The sequence below is a fragment of the Gorilla gorilla genome, chromosome 19, assembly GCF_029281585.2.
Source record: "Gorilla gorilla gorilla isolate KB3781 chromosome 19, NHGRI_mGorGor1-v2.1_pri, whole genome shotgun sequence".
In the NCBI taxonomy this organism is placed as follows: domain Eukaryota; kingdom Metazoa; phylum Chordata; class Mammalia; order Primates; family Hominidae; genus Gorilla; species Gorilla gorilla.
Window position 1 is genome coordinate 97312311 of NC_073243.2, and position 19613 is coordinate 97331923.

At 47.1% G+C, this 19613-nt stretch overlaps 2 protein-coding genes across 3 annotated transcripts in view; one reads left to right on the forward strand and one right to left on the reverse strand.

Moving 5' to 3' along the window:
- Positions 1-10670, forward strand: part of ANKH (ANKH inorganic pyrophosphate transport regulator) — a 161474-nt gene extending 150804 nt beyond the window's left edge. The window contains exons 9-12 of the mRNA XM_004059029.5: positions 3656-3785; positions 6843-6966; positions 7537-7636; positions 9181-10670. Of these exons, the coding sequence (XP_004059077.1) occupies positions 3656-3785; positions 6843-6966; positions 7537-7636; positions 9181-9294 (468 nt within the window). The 3' untranslated portion in view covers positions 9295-10670. The remainder of the gene's footprint in view (positions 1-3655; positions 3786-6842; positions 6967-7536; positions 7637-9180) is intronic.
- OTULIN (OTU deubiquitinase with linear linkage specificity) overlaps positions 7630-19613 on the reverse strand; it is a 48847-nt gene continuing 36863 nt past the window's right edge. The window contains exon 8 of one of the 2 annotated variants that reach the window (XM_019013222.4): positions 7630-7789. The gene's annotated coding sequence lies outside the window, so the exon portion shown is untranslated. Of the gene's footprint in view, positions 7790-9419; positions 11549-19613 lie in introns of those variants that run through there. The other variant, XM_063700841.1, reaches the window with a different exon arrangement.

The following is a 19613-nucleotide window of genomic DNA, read 5'->3' on the forward strand; positions in this document are numbered from 1 at the left end:
ATAGTGTTCCAACTCCATGCTCAGTGTTGTTTTGAATTGTAACATGAAGTTGCCACCATACCAGGGCTATGACTGTGTACGATGTCTCACCCTTGTAGGCTAGTAGCTTTGCAGTGGGAAAAGATGACAGGGCCACTTGTCCAGGGCATTCAGGTAATAAAGTCCCTGAGCTCCAAGTTGCTAGATCTAAGGAAGTATTTTTTCCTTCATGTCAAAGATGGGGTGTGAGTACTGTCATCAAGCAGTAGGATTAAATGAGATAGTACCTCTGCCATTTTTGAAAACCAGTGGAATATACTTTGCCAGATGCAGAAAATACGTAGGGGAATGGCTCTATTGCACTTACAAAGCAAAACATATTAATAATAGATCTCCAGTGTATTTTTTTTAATATTTCAACATGACATAGTAAATAGAGCTTGGCTAATTCCATGAAACTTAATGTACTCAGAGCCTAAAAGAATGTTATATTCTAAAATTTTAGTGTTCTGTTCTTAATTCATTTTAGAATGTATTCAGTTTTATTGTAGAGAAGAATCACTTGCATTTTAAGAAAAGGAGATAAATATTTGATGAAACTGGCAAGTTTTTAACAGGATCTTCCAAAGTTATGTTGTTGGGTTTTAAAATTCAGGTTTTTAAAATTAGCACCAAGTTTTCCAAGTCAGCTCTGTAAGGATTGTAACTCACAGTAGCCATGTCCCCAGCCCACCTCTTCAGTGCTGCTCACTTCCACCCTGTCCCTTTCCTACTCCGAGAGGCACCCCCAACTCTTGATGGATTGTGACTACGATAAACTCTGACGCTGAGCCCTGATTCCCTTCCTTTCTCAAACAACTTTAATTTTTCCTGGACTTAATAATTGTCAATTATCATCTTTCTTAGCCTTCTGTGTATTTCACACTAAGTTATTCCCACATTTTCCCTTCGTGGTGTAAATCGCTTTTCAAGTATTCAAGCACATTAGGTAGTTAGCATCTCTCGGAGCTTTTTTCTCCCTGCTCCAGGGAAGATCAGCTGACCTGTGGGCCTATCGCAGCCTTCACCTCCGCCGCAGAGATTTCCCTGGCTTTTGTCTTGTGCTTCACCCATGCCTTGCTCTTTTCCACTCCATGGCTCACTTGCCTTGGCAAAGCAACCCTCACCAATAGCTTCTTGAAAAAGTGTGCATGGGAGGTAAAACTTTTGAGGCCTTGAATATTGAAAATATTTTTCTTTTAAACACACTTGAGTGATAGTTTGGTTTAGAGTTCTAGGGTAGAAATCATCTGCCGTCAAAACTTATTGCTCCTTGTCTTCTAGCTTTCAGTGCTATTGAGAAGCCTGAGGCCAGAAGCTCATAGGAAGCTGTGTCCCCAGTTGTGTTCAGTGACGTGCCCTGATGGGGCTTTTCCCATGCACTGCACCACCTCCCCCGGATGGGCCCTTTCAGTCCTGAAACTGGTATCTTTCAGTCTGAGACGTCTGCTGTCCCCTCTTTCCAGAACTCCTATTATTTGGGTGTTGGACTTTGTTTCTTTAACTCTCTTCTCCTGTGCTTCATTTGCATGCCTTCGTCCTTCTGCTCTGTCTCTGTGGTAGGCTTCCCTAAACTTATCTTACTGCTAACTTGTGAATTTTCCTTTCTGCTTTTATCTTTTTCTATGTCTTTTTTTTGGGGGGGGGGGGGGGGGTGTTGGGAGGACGGAGTTTCGCTTTTGTTGCCCAGGCTGGAGTGCATGGAGTGCAGTGGCACCATCTCAGCTCACCACAACCTCCGTCTCCGGGGTTCAAGCAATTCTCCTGCGTCAGCCTCCCAAGTAGCTGAGATTACAGAGAAGCACCACCATGCCTGGTTAATTTTGTATTTTTAGTAGAAACGGGGTTTCTCCATGTTGGCCAGGCTGGTCTCGAACTCCTGACATCAGGTGATCCACCCGCCTCAGCCTCCCAAACTGCTGGGATTACAGCCATGAGCCAAAGCGTCCGGCGTGAATGTCTTTTTTATAACATTCTCCTTCTGTTCTTGTTTCGTGGGTGCAGTGTCTCCTCCCATTTCTCTGGGGATATCAGTGGAGAATTGTTTTTTTCCCCTCTCTGTATTATCTTTGTTTCCTCTTAAGTTGTAGTTTTTTCCGTAGTTTTGACCTCCTCACATTGAAGGCCTTTGTCAAAGTCTGGTTTCCTGGTTGCCTGCTCATTTTGGTAAGTGGGGCACTAGTTACTAGTTGTAGTAACTCTGCCCTCAACCAGGCACCCCCCACCCCACCCCATTTTACCTTATCTGGAGACTAGTAGTTGGTTGGAAGCTGTAAACACCGGGATGGGGTTTCTCACCTGCGAGGGCCTCACTGATGGCTGCTCAAGTGCAGCTGCTTCATTGGGAGACTCTAATTTTCAGGAACTTTACGTCTTTTCTCTTGGGCTGGTCAGATTCCTCAGAGACCATTTCCAGTCTCCTACCTGGGAAGGACTCAACCAGTTTCCCATGTTCTGGGAGCGTAGAAGAGGAAAGAAGCCCGAACATGCAAATGTCATCCTTCTCTTAATTCCCCGTTTTCCATGTACAGATTGAGTATGCCTAATCCAAAAATCAAAAATTCAAAATGCTCCAAAATCTGAAACTTTTGAGCGCTGACATGACTCTCAAAGTAAATGTTTATCGGAGCATTCTGGACTTTGTATTTTGGGACTAGGGATGTGTAACCTGTAAGTATAATGCAAAAATTCTAAAATCTGAAAAATTCAGAATCTAAAACACTTTTGGTCCCAAGCATTTCAGATAAGGGTTACTCAACCTGTAGTAACTCTGCCCTGGGCCATGCCAGGTACCCCTCTGTTTTACCTCATCCAGAGACTAACCTTCTGTTTCCTGTCAAATTTGGGGAGATGTAGTCACCAGCTGCGCAAGGGGAGCTGTGGATGGACTGCTTACTGACTTGACTTCCAGCCACCCTGCTCTGGACCCTGCCTTCACCCTGTCTCCGGAAAGACCTGTGCCGCACTTTCTGATCTGTGGGGAAGGGAGGTGGGGAGAGAGCTCCACTTTCCCCATCGGGTTCAAGATTCCCTTTTCCTGTGTCTGTTACATCAGTTTACCATCTGCCCATCTGCTTTCCAGAGTTCCACATTCTGTTGCTGTCTCATCTTTTATTCTCTTAACTAGACTTTGAAAGGTTCATAGGCTGATCCTTACTCTAAATACTAATATTTCCCTTTTCATTATGTGTGCTGATTCTGCGTGGTTCTGTACACATCCAAGTACTTTCAGGTCTTTTTTTTATTGCTTGTTAAAGCTGTAAAAATTATATGAATAAACATGTCCACGTGGAACTGGCTGAGCTGTCTGGCACTCTCCTTAACCCTTGCCCCAAAGCACACTGGTTCTGAATGGGTCTGCTCACCCACTCAGAAATAAATGACCCACTCTTGGAGGAGCCACATCTGCTCTGCTGTGGGGGTCCCCTGGGTACAGACATGGCTAATGGACCAGGGCTTCTGTGGTCAGAAGAGAGTCAAGCAAGCAGGTGGCAGATCTGGGACCAGCATGCCCACCACCCAGTCAGGCCGGTTGTCCCTCTTTCGTAACTCTCCAAGGATTGTGCCACAGTTGATCTGCTCATTTCACCTGCTTACACTTTTTCCTCACAACCCTGTTTGATGTCTTTCTCCCCAGCTCTGTTTCGTGATGTTTTGGACACCCAACGTGTCTGAGAAAATCTTGATAGACATCATCGGAGTGGACTTTGCCTTTGCAGAACTCTGTGTTGTTCCTTTGAGGATCTTCTCCTTCTTCCCAGTTCCAGGTAAAGAAAAACAGAATGAAGGAAGCATTCCTGTTTATCCTCATGCCTAATTAAATCTTTCTTTGGAAATGTTTGCAATTATGTCACCAACACAAATGTAAAATTTCACTGTGGCTTAGAAAGATGCAAAAACATTAGCCAGTAGGTTAAAAGTTCAAGAAATGAATCAAACAGGTATAACTTTTTATTTATTTATTTATTTATTTATTTATTTTATTTTATTTTATTTATTGGAGACAGAGTTTCATTCCATCACCCAGGCTGGAATGCAGTAGCGCAATGTCAGCTCACTGCAACCTCTGCCTCCCGGGTTCAAGCACTTCTCCTATTCAGCCTCCCAAGTAGCTGGGACTACAGGCACCCACCACCACACCCAACTAATTTTTGTATTTTTAGTAGAGACGGGGTTTCACCATGTCGTCCAGGCTGGTCTCGAACTCCTGGCCTCAAGTGCTCCTCCTCGGCAAAGTGCTGGGATTACAGGCGTGAGCCACTACACCTGGCGTATAACTTGTTTTTAAAAGTGCAGTGATTACAAAAACAGTAAAAAGAAAGTAGACCTGAAAGGATAGCATGTGGAGCTTTGGGGACAATAAAACTGCCCTCTGTCTTGATTGTGGTGGTGGGAACACAAATGTGTTCATGTATTGAAATTCTCAAAACTGTGCACCAAAAAGCCAGTTTTACAATACATTAATTTAAAAAGTGAAATCAAAAAAAGAAAAATAGAGGGAGTGTATTGCTAAAGCCTGGAGATATACAAAGACAGAGAAGGACTGCTGGAGAAAGGAAGACTCCAGGGGAACCTGAGGCCAGATGGATGGTCAGAAAGGAAACTGCCCATGGCTGAGACAAAAGCCAGTTGGAAAGTTATTATACCAAGCCAATATAGTGGTGTGAGGTGTACTATACACAAGAATGAGGTTGTTCTAGATTAAATCAGAAAAGCAGGTTGCAGAATGGTTGATTAGTATACAACCATTTCCATAGCAAATATGTAGCACGTGTATGTCTGTATCGTCATATGGTTGTGCTAACTGCTTGCATAGCTACATTCTTTTTGTGTAAGTAACTCACCAAGCTGCTAACAGTGGTTGCCTGTGGGAAGCAGGACAAGGGCCTGGGAAGTCACCACTGGGAAGAAGACCTTTGTATTCTATTCCCTTTTGTATCTTTTAAATTCTGTACCAGGTCTGTCACCTAGTCAAAAATCAGTTTCCCCAAAAGATCCACCCAAATCATTAAACTGGGAAGCCAGAATCTACAAAGCCACAATGTTAAGAAAGGAGCCATGGGCCGGGCGCAGTGGTTTATGCCTGTAATTCCAGCACTTTGGTAGTCCGCGGCAGGTGGATCATCTGAGGTCGGGAGTTCGAGACCAGCCTCACCAACATGGTGAAACCCCGTCTCTACTAAATACAAAAAATTAGCCAGGCGTGGTGGTGCATGCCTGTAATCCCAGCTACTCAGGAGGCTGAGGCAGGAGAATTGCTTGAACCCAGGAGGCAGAGATTGCAGTGAGTCGAGATTGCACCACTGCACTCCAGCCTCTGCAATAAGAGTGAAACTCCGTCTCAAAACAAAAAGAAAAAGAAAGGAGCCATGGAGCCCCAGGTAGGCCAGGGCTGATGGAACGGCCCTTGCTCTAAGGCCTTGCGGCGTCACTTTCTGGGCTGTGGCAGAAATGGAGAAATGGCTGGAAGATCACAGCACCAGGATGGCATCTGTACTTGGGCAGACACAGGGCAAACCAATCTCTGGAAGGTGCCACCATCTAGAAGCAGCTGCACTCGCAGATTGAGACACATGCAGTTAATTTCTACGGTAGTGACCAGAGGAGGGGCCTGGAGTGCCCCAGCTGGGAGTAGGCTATAGCTGAGTATGTGATTCACCTTTACTGTCCATTTGACTCCACTTCCTTGTCTGTAAGATGAAGGGCTTCCAGACAGCTGCCAGGCCCTGCCACTCTTTGCAATCTGTTGGATTTGGGCCAACCAGTTTAGCATATGCCTGGGACCCTGACTCTATCCTTTGGTCAAAAACCTCAGTGGGTCTGTCTGCCTGCCTGAGAGAAGAAAATTAGCCTTGTTAGTATTAATATAAGGCTTCCACCCAGAGGAAGGCAGGACACACTGTTAGACCAAGAAGACAGCAAAGACTTCCTTCCAAACCAGCATATCGTGGAAAGGAATTTTTATCCCAGGAATGAGCACTTCCTCCTCCAAGAGCCCTTGCCTGGTGCTGTCCACAGGGAGGTTAACAGGCCCCTCTCTTCAAGGCCTAGGCCCTGCCCTGCGCGTCCTCAAGCCTTTCCAGTTTCAGATGGAATCTAGATGCTCAGGGCCTTCCTACTGACAAGGGCAAGCCCCGTGCTCTCCACAGTTCCCCGCTGTCCACCCACGGCCCTCCTGCAGCTCAGAGATCCAGTGAAGAGGCAGGCATGGGCAGGCCATGCAGCCCTTGGTGAAATGGCAGCACACCACCGAGGGCCCACACCATCAGGAGAGGAAGAAAGGGAAGTGACCTTGGTGGAAGTGGTCAGGACCAGTCCAGGGAAAGAACAGAGGGAAGTGGGGACGAGCAGCTTCCTCCTCCTACCCCACTGCTTGGTCCCCACGCCTCTGACCGCAGGCAGGGAAGATGGCTTCTGATGCCAGCTTTTCTACTCACGCAGCATCACACTAGAGTGCCACTTTTCTCTGAGTGTTCTCTTCTAGAGGTAGATGATCAGAGGGCGAGGCTGGCCAAGTGTGGGGACAGGACTGGACAGGAGCAGCTAGGCTGCCTGGAAGATGCTGTCCCAGTGGAGAAAGGAGCCTGCCTGGCCCCAGCCATTTAGATCCAAAGGGCTGTGAGGAGGCGGGGAGCCGAGGCGGGCCTAGGCTCAGGAGCAGGGATGGGGAACCCTGGCAGGAAGATGAGGTGGCCAGCAGCTCAACAGCAAGGCCAGGGTCCTAGGCAGCCCCTGGCTCTCGGACGTGCTGCCCTGGTCCAGAGGCAGCAGGATGGGGAGTGGATGGCGGGCACGGCTGACAAGTCCTTTGCTCCTCCCAACAGTCACAGTGAGGGCGCATCTCACCGGGTGGCTGATGACACTGAAGAAAACCTTCGTCCTTGCCCCCAGCTCTGTGCTGCGGATCATCGTCCTCATCGCCAGCCTCGTGGTCCTACCCTACCTGGGGTATGTTGTCAGGGAGTTTGGGGCTGTGGGTCCTTCTGCCACTTCAATACTGTGTCCAGAGGTTTAAGAGCTACATTTTCACGGGAAATCCCCAGGCACGTCTAGAATCGGAAATTCAGAATGATGTTTTGTGTGTCTGCCCAGGCACCAGGTGGAGGCTCTTGGGATCCATTTTAGAAAAGTGCTTTTGGAGTCAGGCCCAGACACGAATAATAGCCACTGAGCTCCTGTCAGGGCATGGCCAGCCCTGCACGGGCTTGAATGTATGCTGGACGTGAAAACCAGAAGAGAAGGACGTGGTCCCTGCGCTCAGGGAGCTCCCAGCATCCTGGGGAGGGTGGGAAGGGCTGTGGGATCCATGTGCTGTGGGAGGGAGGTGGCCCAGCCCCGAGTTCCCGGTTCCCCTCACACATTAGGTTATTAGCTGTGGCCCTTACGAAGCCAGCAGATGGAGAACGCCGCTGGTCTCAGCCGTCTCGAGGCTACACTTACTTTCCTGGGTTTTGGCATCGACAGTTGTGCCTTGACTTGGCCTTAACAGACAAATTGCCTTTGTGTTCTCATCTGCAGGGTGCACGGTGCGACCCTGGGCGTGGGCTCCCTCCTGGCGGGCTTTGTGGGAGAATCCACCATGGTTGCCATCGCTGCGTGCTATGTCTACCGGAAGCAGGTGAGACAGCCGCGCCGGGAGCCTCCTCCCGGGTGCATCCTCCTGGGTGCAGGAGAACCTGAGCAGCCACTGACCAGGGTTGGATGGTGGCGTTCGTCAGTGGGGGATCCTTGGTGACATTGCCCAGTCTCGTGGCTTAGGGCGGCTGGAAGCCTAATGGGAGTGGGGTAAGAAAAAAGGGGAAAAGCTGAAGGCAGCAAGTACAGACAGTCCCTTTGAAGAGTTTTGCGCCAAAGGGGAGAGAGGTGTGGACATGGATTTCAGAAAGCCAGCGAAGATGGGGCGAAGTTCAGCCTATGGCTTGCTTAGAGGAATGACCCGCAGACATGCGATGCTGCCGATGGGAGAGGGGACAGTGATACCAATGTGGCTGTGCACACAAGGACCGGGCAGTCCAAGACAGGAGCTCGGGCAGCCTCTCTGGTCATGGGCGGAGCAGAGATGCAGTCTGAGAGCTTGCGCAAGGGCCTTTCTGATCGCTTTTGTTTTTCTCAGTGAAGTAGGAAGCCACGTCATCGTCTGAGAAAAGGGAGGTATATGAGGGTGGAAGAACGAGGACACATGGGTGGGGAAACAGTTGGTCAGGAGAGTGGCAGAGTGAACAGGCTGGGGCAGCAGGGTGACGGCCAGGCCACTCAGAGGGCCTGCTCACGGTGCATGATGTGCATCTCAGGACACTGGCTGTCCCCTGTGGTTGGGCTTCCCCAGCCATGGCAGCTGAGGGGTGCGGGCTGAGATGGTAGAGATCTGAACCTCAGCACAGCTGGGGCTTTGCCTGGCAAATATGATGAAAGAAAAGCAGGGTAGGGAAATGATGGTCATTACTGAGCATGTCATGTAAGCTGAGGAAAGAGGGGAGACAGGACATCAAAAAGGTGGCCACAGTGAAGGGTTGGTGGGATCCGTGGATGGGGGACCAGCGGGGTTGGCAGAGGACAATGTCCTTGCCTTGGCCTGTTGGTGGTGCCCAATGTGTTGATAATGGCAAGGTCTGCAGTGACCCAGCAGTGGCTGAGAACCTGATCCCTGAGAGGCCATTTATTGTAAGAACAGGCAACATGGCAGGGAAGTGACCAGGAACTAGGACAGGCAGTAAGTGGGAGAGAATGACGGCAAGCCTGGAGCTGTCCCAGAGGTGACTGACGGATGCTGTACAAGGTGGAATATTTTGATAATGTGAGATTCCAAGCTTGAGGCTTTAGGGAGGAGGAAGGAGAAGCAGTCTACAGGTGTGACTGTGAGGAGTCAGGGAGAGCGCAGCCCTCATTGGAAAGGGCAGCAGGGAGCAGGTTGTCTGGGGCGGGGCGGTGGGACACCGTGTCCTCCGAAGTGCCTGCCTAGCTCAGTGCCAGGCACACAGACAACCAAACTGCAAGGAACACGCTGAACTAAGATGCAAAAGAGGTGACGCCACCCCAACCATAAGAAGGTTTAAGCCTACAGCGAGGGGTCCCCCAAGACCCCGGTGTTGTCTCCCTGCTCGTGGTTCCGCTGTGCAGTGTCCCCGTCCACAGCCCCACACTGATGAGTCTTCTTTGGTCTAGAAAAAGAAGATGGAGAATGAGTCGGCCACAGAGGGGGAAGACTCTGCCATGACAGACATGCCTCCGACAGAGGAGGTGACAGACATCGTGGAAATGAGAGAGGAGAATGAATAAGGCACGGGACGCCATGGGCACTGCAGGGACAGTCAGGATGACACTTCGGCATCATCTCTTCCCTCTCCCATCGTATTTTGTTCCTTTTCTTTGTTTTGGTAATGAAAGAGGCCTTGATTTAAAGGTTTCGTGTCAATTCTCTAGCATACTGGGTATGCTCACACTGACGGGGGGACCTAGTGAATGGTCTTTACTGTTGCTATGTAAAAACAAACGAAACAACTGACTTCATACCCCTGCCTCACGAAAACCCAAAAGACACAGCTGTCTCACGGTTGACGTTGTGTCCTCCTCCCCTGGACAATCTCCTCTTGGAACCAAAGGACTGCAGCTGTGCCATCGCCTCTCGGTCACCCTGCACAGCAGGCCACAGACTCTCCTGTCCCCCTTCATCGCTCTTAAGAATCAACAGGTTAAAACTCGGCTTCCTTTGATTTGCTTCCCAGTCATACGGCCGTACAAAGAGACGGAGCCCCGGTGGCCTCTTAAATTTCCCTTCCGCCACGGAGTTCGAAACCATCTACTCCACACATGCAGGAGGCGGGCGGCACGCTGCAGCCCGGAGTCCCCGTTCACACTGAGGAACGGAGACCTGTGACCACAGCGGGCTGACAGATGGACAGAATCTCCCGTAGAAAGGTTTGGTTTGAAATGCCCCGGGGGCAGCAAACTGACATGGTTGAATGATGACAGCATTTCACTCTGCGTTCTCCTAGATCTGAGCAAGCTGTCAGTTCTCACCCCTACCCTGTATATACATGAGCTAACTTTTTTAAGTTGTCACAAAAGCGCATCTCCAGATTCCAGACCCTGCCGCATGACTTTTCCTGAAGGCTTGCTTTTCCCTCGCCTTTCCTGAAGGTCGCACTAGAGCGAGTCACATGGAGCATTCTAACTTTGCATTTTAGTTTTTACAGTGAACTGAAGCTTTAAGTCTCATCCAGCATTCTAATGCCAGGTTGCTGTAGGGTAACTTTTGAAGTAGATATATTACCTGGTTCTGCTATCCTTAGTCATAACTCTGCGGTACAGGTAATTGAGAATGTACTACGGTACTTCCCTCCCACACCATACGATAAAGCAAGACATTTTATAACGATACCAGAGTCACTATGTGGTCCTCCCTGAAATAACGCATTCGAAATCCATGCAGTGCAGTATATTTTTCTAAGTTTTGGAAAGCAGGTTTTTTCCTTTAAAAAAATTATAGACATGGTTCACTAAATTGTTGATTTAGTCAAAATTCCTAGACTGAAAGAACCTAAACAAAAAAATATTTTAAAGATATAAATATATGCTGTATATGTTATGTAATTTATTTTAGGCTATAATACATTTCCTATTTTCGCATTTTCAATAAAATGTCTCTAATACAATACGGTGATTGCTTGTGTGCTCAACATACCTGCAGTTGAAACGTATTGTATCAATGAACACTGTACCTTATTTGCAGCAGTTTTATAAAGTCCGTCATTTGCATTTGAATGTAAGGCTCAGTAAATGACAGAACTATTTTTTCATTATGGGTAACTGGGGAATAAATTGGTCACTGGAGTAGGAATAGAAGTGCAAGCTGGAAAGGCAAAAATGAGAAAGAAAAAGGCAGGCCCTTTGTGTCTACCGTTTTCAGTGCTGTGTGATCATATTGTTCCTCACAGCAAAAAAGAATGCAAGGGCATAATGTTAGCTGTGAACATGCCAGGGTTGCATTCACATTCCTGGGTACCCAGTGCCGATGGGGTGTGCCCACATGGGGACAGGTCCTTGGCGTGCTTCCTCAGAGTGGCTTTTCCTCCATTAATACATATATGAGTACTGAAAAACTAAGTTGCATAGCTGCTTTGCAGTGGTTTCAGAGGCAGATCTGAGAAGATTAAAAAAAAATCTCAATGTATCAGCTTTTTTTAAAGGACATTACTAGAAAATTAAACAGTATTTTTTAACATGTGTGACTTTCATGCTTCTGGGGTTGGAGCTTAAAGATCCAAACTGAGAAAGCAGGCCGGGCACAGTGGCTCATGCCTGTAATCCCAACACTTTGGGAGGCCAAGGAGGGTGGATCACTTAAGGTCAGGAGTTTGAGACCAGCCTGGCCAACATGGCGAAACCGCCTCTACTAAAAATATAAAAATTAGCTGGAGGTGGTAGCACATACCTGTAATCCCATCTACTCAGGAGGCTGAGGCAGGAGAATTTGCTTGATCCTGGGAGGCAGAGGTTGTAGTGAGCCGAGATCACGCCATTGCACTCCAGCCTGGGTGACAAGAGCAAAACTCCATCTCAAAAAAAAAAAAAAAAATCCTTTCCCTCTAAATCCAGGAAGGATCAGCAAGGGCCTCCTCATTATGAGATGAGGAAATATAACTCCAGAGATTCCTTCAGTGATCAAGATCAGTGGGCCATAATATTTGGTTAGAGTTTCTGAGAACACAGGAAGCAATGCCACACTCAGGCCGCCACAATGGAGCTGATTTGGCAGGACTTGTTCAAACCTTTCACCTTAAAGCACGTGACCCTTCTTCGTACATTTTCTTCACTTGGGCTGCTTAAGTCACAGCCTAACAAACAACTTCTGAGGCAAAACTGAGAACTGGCATATTCTCCTGCGTTTCTTCTAATCGAGTCCCATCATCCAGCTAGACATGAGAGATCAAACCAGGGAGGGTGACCTTTCTCCTTCCCACTTTTCAGAGTCATTGGGGCAACCTTTTGACTTTTGTGACCAAAGAAACATTCCCCCAAAACATTTATTTTTCATTGTAGGGCATTCAGCTGACAGCTGCATTTAGAAAGGTACCATGCCTGTGAGATTTTCATGTCAAAGACCAGGGAAAGACCAGGTGTGACTTTCTCCAAAACTGAGTGATTGCTTGTGGACGAATACAATCTAAAAATACAAGGCCATGAAGTAGTTTTTCATTTAGATGCTGAGAAATAGGTTTGGGCAGCTCAAAGCATAGGAAATAGTAAGGGTTTTCTAGAGCTCCTCCTTTGGTGGCCTGTTTGAGTAGCACAAGGGAGGTCATCCTAAATGTGCAGTTGCCATTTGTTCTGTAGTGACTTACAGGGATCTCAGTGGCAAAGGGCGTCAGTGAGACAACAACTGAGCAAAAAGAACTAGACGAGGCTTGCACTTGGAAAGTCACGGTAGGATTGGACCTGCCGGCCACATGGCTCAGGGAGTATTGACAGATTTGCACATTGGCAGGAAACTCTCCCGTTTGGGATTCTTTAAATGGGGCACGGAAGGCCACTTGTTTGCATTTCTGGATAAAAAACAGTCATCCCCCATGACTGCCTGCATTGGGTTTGTCTTGTGCCAAAGTTACTCTTCCTTTGTTTTTACTTTGCCTTGATTTTTAGCATTAGCTGGTAGTTCGGCTTGGAAATGTCCTGGATAGCCGATTCCCTAAGAAACTGAAACATTTAATATTGGCTTAGGATGTATCAGATGGGGCCAAATAAAGCTTCTTTACAATAGTAAAAGCACTTTATACTTCACTCTCTGAGTCTTCCCAATAAATAACCTTGGGAGGTGCAGGGGGTGGGAGGCCCAGGATGGGGAGGCCTGGGAGCTCCCAGGGTAGTGACAGAGTTGGGCTGAGTTCTCCAGACGCCAGGATGCGTCGCAGCGGGGCCAGCTCAGGAGTGCTCACTCCCAGCCCTCTGGATCTCTCTCCTGGTTGGAATAATCATTACATATCATAACTCTCAAAATTTATTCACTTATATCTTCAGAATAAGAAGTGTGAAATGTTAACAGCTCCCTGCTCTCTTACTTGTTCCCCATTTGGGGATCTTCTGGAGGGAAGGGGCAGGGGGAGAGTAACTTTTCTATATCCTTGGTTTCTAGGAACACATCGATTTGAAGACTCAGTAGCTGACTGGTTTTTTTTTCCCCCCTTCAAATTGAAGTGGGAGTGTGTGTGTGTTCCGCAAAATAGCAAGTATTTATAGTGTTGTAATTACATTTCCTTGAGAAATATTTTCTTGTATTTAAAAATCTTTCTACTTCAGTAACTCCCAGCAGAACAGTGCCCAGGACAGCATGTGCCTGTTAGTACCAGCTTTGCAGGTGAGCTGACTTCTAAACTTAGGACGACGTCTTCATCAATCAAACTAGTGCACAGTCCAGAAAAAGGGGTCCTTTATCTTCTAAGTTCTGCTCCTCACCTTTCTTTGGAACCAAAATTGCAGTGGAGTGAGGAAGAGCTTTGAAAGACGTGGAGTGTTGAGATGTCTGCATTGCACATTCAGCCAGTTCAAAGCCAGCAGCTCCTGCCTGCATTCTGTAGACATCGCCCTCACACACAGTCCTCTGATGGCTCTCATATAAAGCACTCAAACCGTAGGAAAGCATGTTTTTGAGCAACGTGTTTGGGATACTCCTCTGTGTGGTTATTTTGAATCTCTATTTCTGTCATTGAAGCAGCAAAAAACATCACGTGACTCATCAACTGATCTAACCACACTTAAAACAGGATGTAGAGAAAAATCTGATGAGAAACGTAAAAGAGCCTGTTGCCTGCCCTTTTAAAGGCAAAATGTCTAAAATCATGCAAATGTTCAAAATGAGAGAAATTGCATTGTGGAATCAAAATAACCCAAACTCCACTCAGAAGTCAGAAAAGTCACAAATATATAGTATACTATCTGATCTCAAAAGGGAAAAACGAGATGACGAGACCTTAAGTTTAGACTTTATTTTCTTCTCAAGAGGGGACATTAAATCTATTAACTTGCAACTTTCTGCTGGGAAGAGCATCAAAGGTGGGCCTCCTAAATCATTTTTGAAAAACCTTTGTCAAGTCCAAGTGGTTCCAGGAGAATTATAGCCAGTATCTTTTAAAATATTTCATTTTAGTGATGTTTTTCTCTGCTTCATTTGCAATCAACCAGGATCTCTAAAAGACTGCATAAGATACATGCACTTTTATAGGTGGCTGTCAGCTACACATAGATTCAGCACATTTTTTTTATATAGTACCTGTTTTTAAGTTAGGCTACATAACTTAAAGTGCACTTTACTAACAAGACTTGACATTAGCATCTACAATATGTATATGTAAACAAAAGCACACAAGAACTAGGCACCCTTTCTCTCTCTAAGAGTTTAAGTGGTTTCCTTAGGTTAAAGAAGGGAACAGACCAGCTAAAAATGGTTGTACCACTCACTGTACAACCTCATGGAAATTCTCACTATAAGATTTAGAGGCAACGTTCCCTAGCTATAAGCCAGGGCAAGAAATGGTGCCTTTGGAGTTGGGGAACATTACAACCGGGTAGATGCTGGTTCCCTGAAGTGTGGGGCCATGAACATGCAGGGACCCACGGTTTGAATGAACCAGCTACTGAAAGCTAAGTTCAAACCACCCTTGCGTAACAAAGGAGTACAGGGTACACATCAACACCAATCACCCAGCACCCCACAGCGATGGTCATGTCACCGTGCGGCAGGTCCCTTACCCCAGGGCTGCCACATCCACAAGCCTTGCAGTGGCAAATACGCTGCTCCTTGGATTTAATGAGATATTTTGGTTGCTTAATGATGTACTGATCAGGGAACTGTCTAAAGCTAGTAGGGCCAAGGAGTTAATCAAAGGGCTTCGGGAAAGTGGACAAGAGCCACACACGTGATTCTGTTCCATGCCAACACTCATTCATTTAAGGAGTGTATTCAAGCTGGAGGCTTCCATATCACTCACGCTTCTTGGCCTCACCTTGCTCATCTGTCCAATGGGAGGCTTGAGCCATTATTGCTAAGGCCCCTTCCTGATCTAACATTCTGTGTATGATCTAGGATTTAGAACGTGGTATGAGATCCTACAATGGACGAATAAAATCAGCTCATTCTTCATTTCAGATCTGAACATTAGCAGTGATGTAGATTTTTTTTTTTTTTTAAACAAAATTAAGTGTGCTTAGAGTCATTCCTCTACATGGGCTGTGGCTGTCAGCTCATAGGTTTGTCAGTTTCACATCAAAACTGTGGGTATAAACTGTTGAAACCAATCACATTAAAATATTTAGCTGGGCACAGTGGTGTGCATCTGTAGTCCCAGCTACTTGGGAGGCTGAGGCAGGAGGATCGCTTAAGCACAGGAGTTGGAATCCAGCCTGAGCAACAGAGCAAAACCCCGTCTCTAAAATACAAATAAAATATTTGTGTAGTTTTTTATTAAAATTGACTACAGCAGTCAGTATAAAATACATGTCGCTTTTAAGGAAGTGCTGTTTATGTATCTAACAGATGGAAGTTTTTGCATTGGTAAGAGCATTTATATATGCTTTGTTTCAGGGTTTATGGATTTGTATTCATATATTGTCAAATAGGTTTCATACTCTAATTTTACTTTAAGTAAAGCTTAAACACTTGGCATACAACTGAGATTGCTTTTAGTTTCCTGATTTTTATTCTAACCATGCATCTGTTTACTCACCACAAAGTTACTTGGTTTCCTAATCCTGATTCCAGTTTCCCTTTTAATCAAATTTACCTGAGAGATTAACATTTTGCCCTTTCCCTTGGTTGCTAAAACTTCTAACCACTGGGAAATTTCTCTAAACTCCCTGTCTTACTTAAATATAACCTATTTCTTCAGATTTTATTCTGCATTAAAATTACTTTTACTTCCCAAAACTTCAGTAATATTGAAAATGCTTCTCTGAACCCTCTCCAACTTCTCTATACACCTTCTCAAATGGGAATGCCAAAATGAAGCAAGTGTTTGGTGAGCCTGAGAAGAACAGAGCCCGACAATCCTCCTGCCCACATCTAAGAGATTCTTACTCTTCTTAGTCTTTATGGGAAAAGCATTACTCTTTTATCACTTTTTTTTTTTTTTTTTGAGACAGAGTCTCCCTCTACTGCCCAGGCTGGAGTGCAGTGGCGCAATCTTGGCTCATTGCAACCTCTGCCTCCCGGGTTCAAGCGATTCTCCTCCCTCAGCCTCCCGAGTAGCTGGGACTACAGGCACACGTCACCACGCCCAGCTAATTTTTGTATGTTTAGTAGAGACGGGGTTTCACCATGTTGGCTAGGATGGTCTTGATCTCCTGACCTTGTGATCCGCCAACCTCTGCCTCCCAAAGTGCTGGGATTACAGGCGTGAGCCACCACGCCCGGCCAGCATCACTCTTCCCTTAAAGCATCATGTTTTAACCTCAAAGAAAGATGGCTCTAATTTTTTTTAGCTCCTCATAAGACATTGTAGAAAGTGTTTCATTACATACCTGTAGTCAGTAAGATTCTAGGCATCCTACAGACTCGCTTGGGATTGCCTATTTCCTTCCTTACTGCTCCTTTTGTTAAAAATCCCAGATCTCAGTCCTACCTCCACTGTGCTTCTCTCTTACTGCCTCTAACACCAACCATGTTTTTGAAGGCTTCAGAACTGTGCTCCCGGCCACAGTGCATGGGCTATGCCATGTCCATGGCATAGGGTCAGGCCTAGCTATCCGGTCAAGTGTGTTCAGTTCCTGGTTGCCTTAAAGACAATACAGAGCTGCGCTGGCCCCAGCATCATTCACTGTCCCTGTGGGGAGTGGTACTCTTAATACCACAAGGGGCAAATCTACATCCCCAACCCATGCTTTCCCCTGACATCTCCATCTAGAGGAGGCACATTTACCTCCCACCTGGAAACCTCCTCCTCAACCCCCCACCGCCAGTGGAGTCCCACCAAGCCCTGCCCCCTGGTATCTCTGCCTTCCACGCCTTCCTCTTTATCCTCTGTGGTCTCACTGGCTTAGCTCAGGAGAAAAATCGTGGAGAATTTCTCAAAAACCGTGGAGAAAACTATGCCTCCTTCTAAGTTTTTTTTTTTTTTTTTTTTTGACACTATTAAAGGCAATGCTAAGGTGCAGGGAAGGTTGGCATTGCTTATATTTGTAATTCTGCTCCCAATAAGCTCCAGGTTTCTTACCTGGACAATATAAAACAGTAAATATCATGCTGACTGCCCAGTTCAATACACTGGGCTTTAAACAAAAGGTAAAAATAAATCAGGAGCTGTGAGTCCTCATTCTGTCTGCTGCTTTTTAGCTGTGATTCAGGCAAGTGACTAGACGCCTCTGGATCAGCCTCCTCTCCTCTAGAACCAGATCTTTTCTACACAGTTCTAAACTACTGCACCACCAGGATTTGCGGAGTGGCCAATGACAGTTCACAAAGGCGGAGGTGCTGTGTCTGCTAAGCTTCTAAGCCACGTGGAAGTGCTTCAGCCAACAAATCCATGAACATTACTGTGGTCCACTTTCAACAAAGAAAAATGACTAGAGCTTTTATGAAACAAAAAAGCTGCTTATCTCAGGTTCAGAAACCCTTGATTCCAAAGACCAATACAGAATTAACAAGTACAATCATTATTTCCAAACTTTACATTATACTATACACCTCAAATTCTCATCAGGTCTTTCATCTGCTACACAATAAAAGCTCTCTTGGTCTAAAGGAAATGGCTGAGGAGAGCGGCCTGTATCTCCACTGCCCCTGATGGCACCATCAGGGCAGATGCTTGCAATTCACGTGTGGTCTGAGGTAAAAAGCGTTTCCTCGTGCTTTTTATCATGCCAGCAAGGCCACGTCCTAACCTCGCCTGGATCTTCTTTCCCCCAATGCCAACCTGCCCAATGCTATTTAATTCCATGCTCTTCAGAAAAGTATACAAATGGCTGGCAGGCCCACTTCCACCTTCGCTGGGAATCCAGTCCTCACAAGCCCAGGTTCCTAATCTGGGCCTATTTCCAGCTCCAAATACAGCGGTGATGCCCAAGTCTGTTTTTCCAGCCCTAACTTGTTCCCAAGCTTCAGACCAGTCACTGGGTGTATCCAGTCACCTCCCAACATCTCCTCAGGGGCCGAGAAGGGCCGTGGCCTTCAGCCCATCCCTGTACACTCTTTCCTTACCCCTTCCACATTTTCTCCTGTCTCCCCCATCTAGAGGAGTCACAGGGGCACCCACCCGGAAACCCACTCCATGTCCCACTCCTCTCAGTCAAGTCCCCAAGCGCCATCAGCGCTGCCTCCTAGCATCTCACTCCCACTCTCTCCTTTTCCTCTTCAGTCCCAGCAGCTCGGCTCAGGGGGCTCCTGCTCACCTTGGGCTTGGAATGCTACAGAAGCCTCCCTCCAGAACCATCTCCCTCCACCAGGCTCGAGTGTTTCCCTAGACGATGATGGAAATGACATCTCCTAGAATTCTGCATCACACAACCCACACACCCATTCTCAGCAGCCTGGGATATGGTTCTAGAAACTCTGGCCTGATGAGCGCCCTGCTTTGCCCGGCAGGTCCTTCCTCACTGTAGGCACTGGGCTGCTTCAGGACCAGCCTGACACTTAACACGGGTGGGCACCAGCTTACGCCTGAGCTACGTGTAGAAAATAAGAACCCAGCCAGAGAGGACGACACTCACACCAAAGAGAAGGCGGCCACACCAAACGGGGACTCCTGATGGCACCCAGCCTCCTTCTGCAGGAGTCTGAACTCCCTGACTCTGCCATCCCTCAACACGAGGAGGGCAAAAAAGTACCAAGAGTAGATATTTGAAAAGAATTTGTAGAGATGGTTTCTTTGCAGAGAGCGACACTGAGTCCCACTCCTTCTGGGGCAGGGGGTTGTAATACTCAAAGCTTGAAATGGGGTCCTGAGTCCTGGGGACTCAGTGGGCTGGTGTCTGACTCACCCATCAAATCTAATAGAAGGGCATTGGGGCTGGCTGGCAAATCCCGAGTTTGACAGGGCAGGGGGTCCAAAAGTCTTTCCCTTGGCCCAGACCCTGGCCTCACAGATCAACAAGCTTGCCTGGGGTCATCTTAAGGCCTGCCCCACAAGGCCACCTAGGGGTGTGGACAGGGCTCAGTAGAAAGAAGCTGGAGCTATCACTGGCTTCCTACGAGCTGCAAAGGAGGAAGTTGTGGTGGGAGGCGACAGCATTAGCACATCCCAGGAGCTGCCTTGGTCAAGGTACATGGGAAGGCCCTGAGCCAGGGACAAGAAGTGGGGAGACAGAGGGGGCCTCAAAGATTCCTGAAAGTACCCCATGAGAGAATGAGAACAAAGCCCTGGCTGGGCCCAGGAAGGGCGGCCGACAGGACAATTCCTATGGAGGGCTGAGATCTCTGCTCCCTCCCTGTCTTGGCTCCCTCCTCCTGTTCTAACTCTGGAGGGCCAAACAGGGCAGTGAGCAACTGTCACAGCTTTCACTCTCACACAGATGCGATATTCCAATTTCTGAGTTAGGAAAGCATTTGGCAACCTAAGAGGACTATAAAGTCTATTACCCCAGAGTGCTCAAAAAGGTGATGGGTCGCCCTG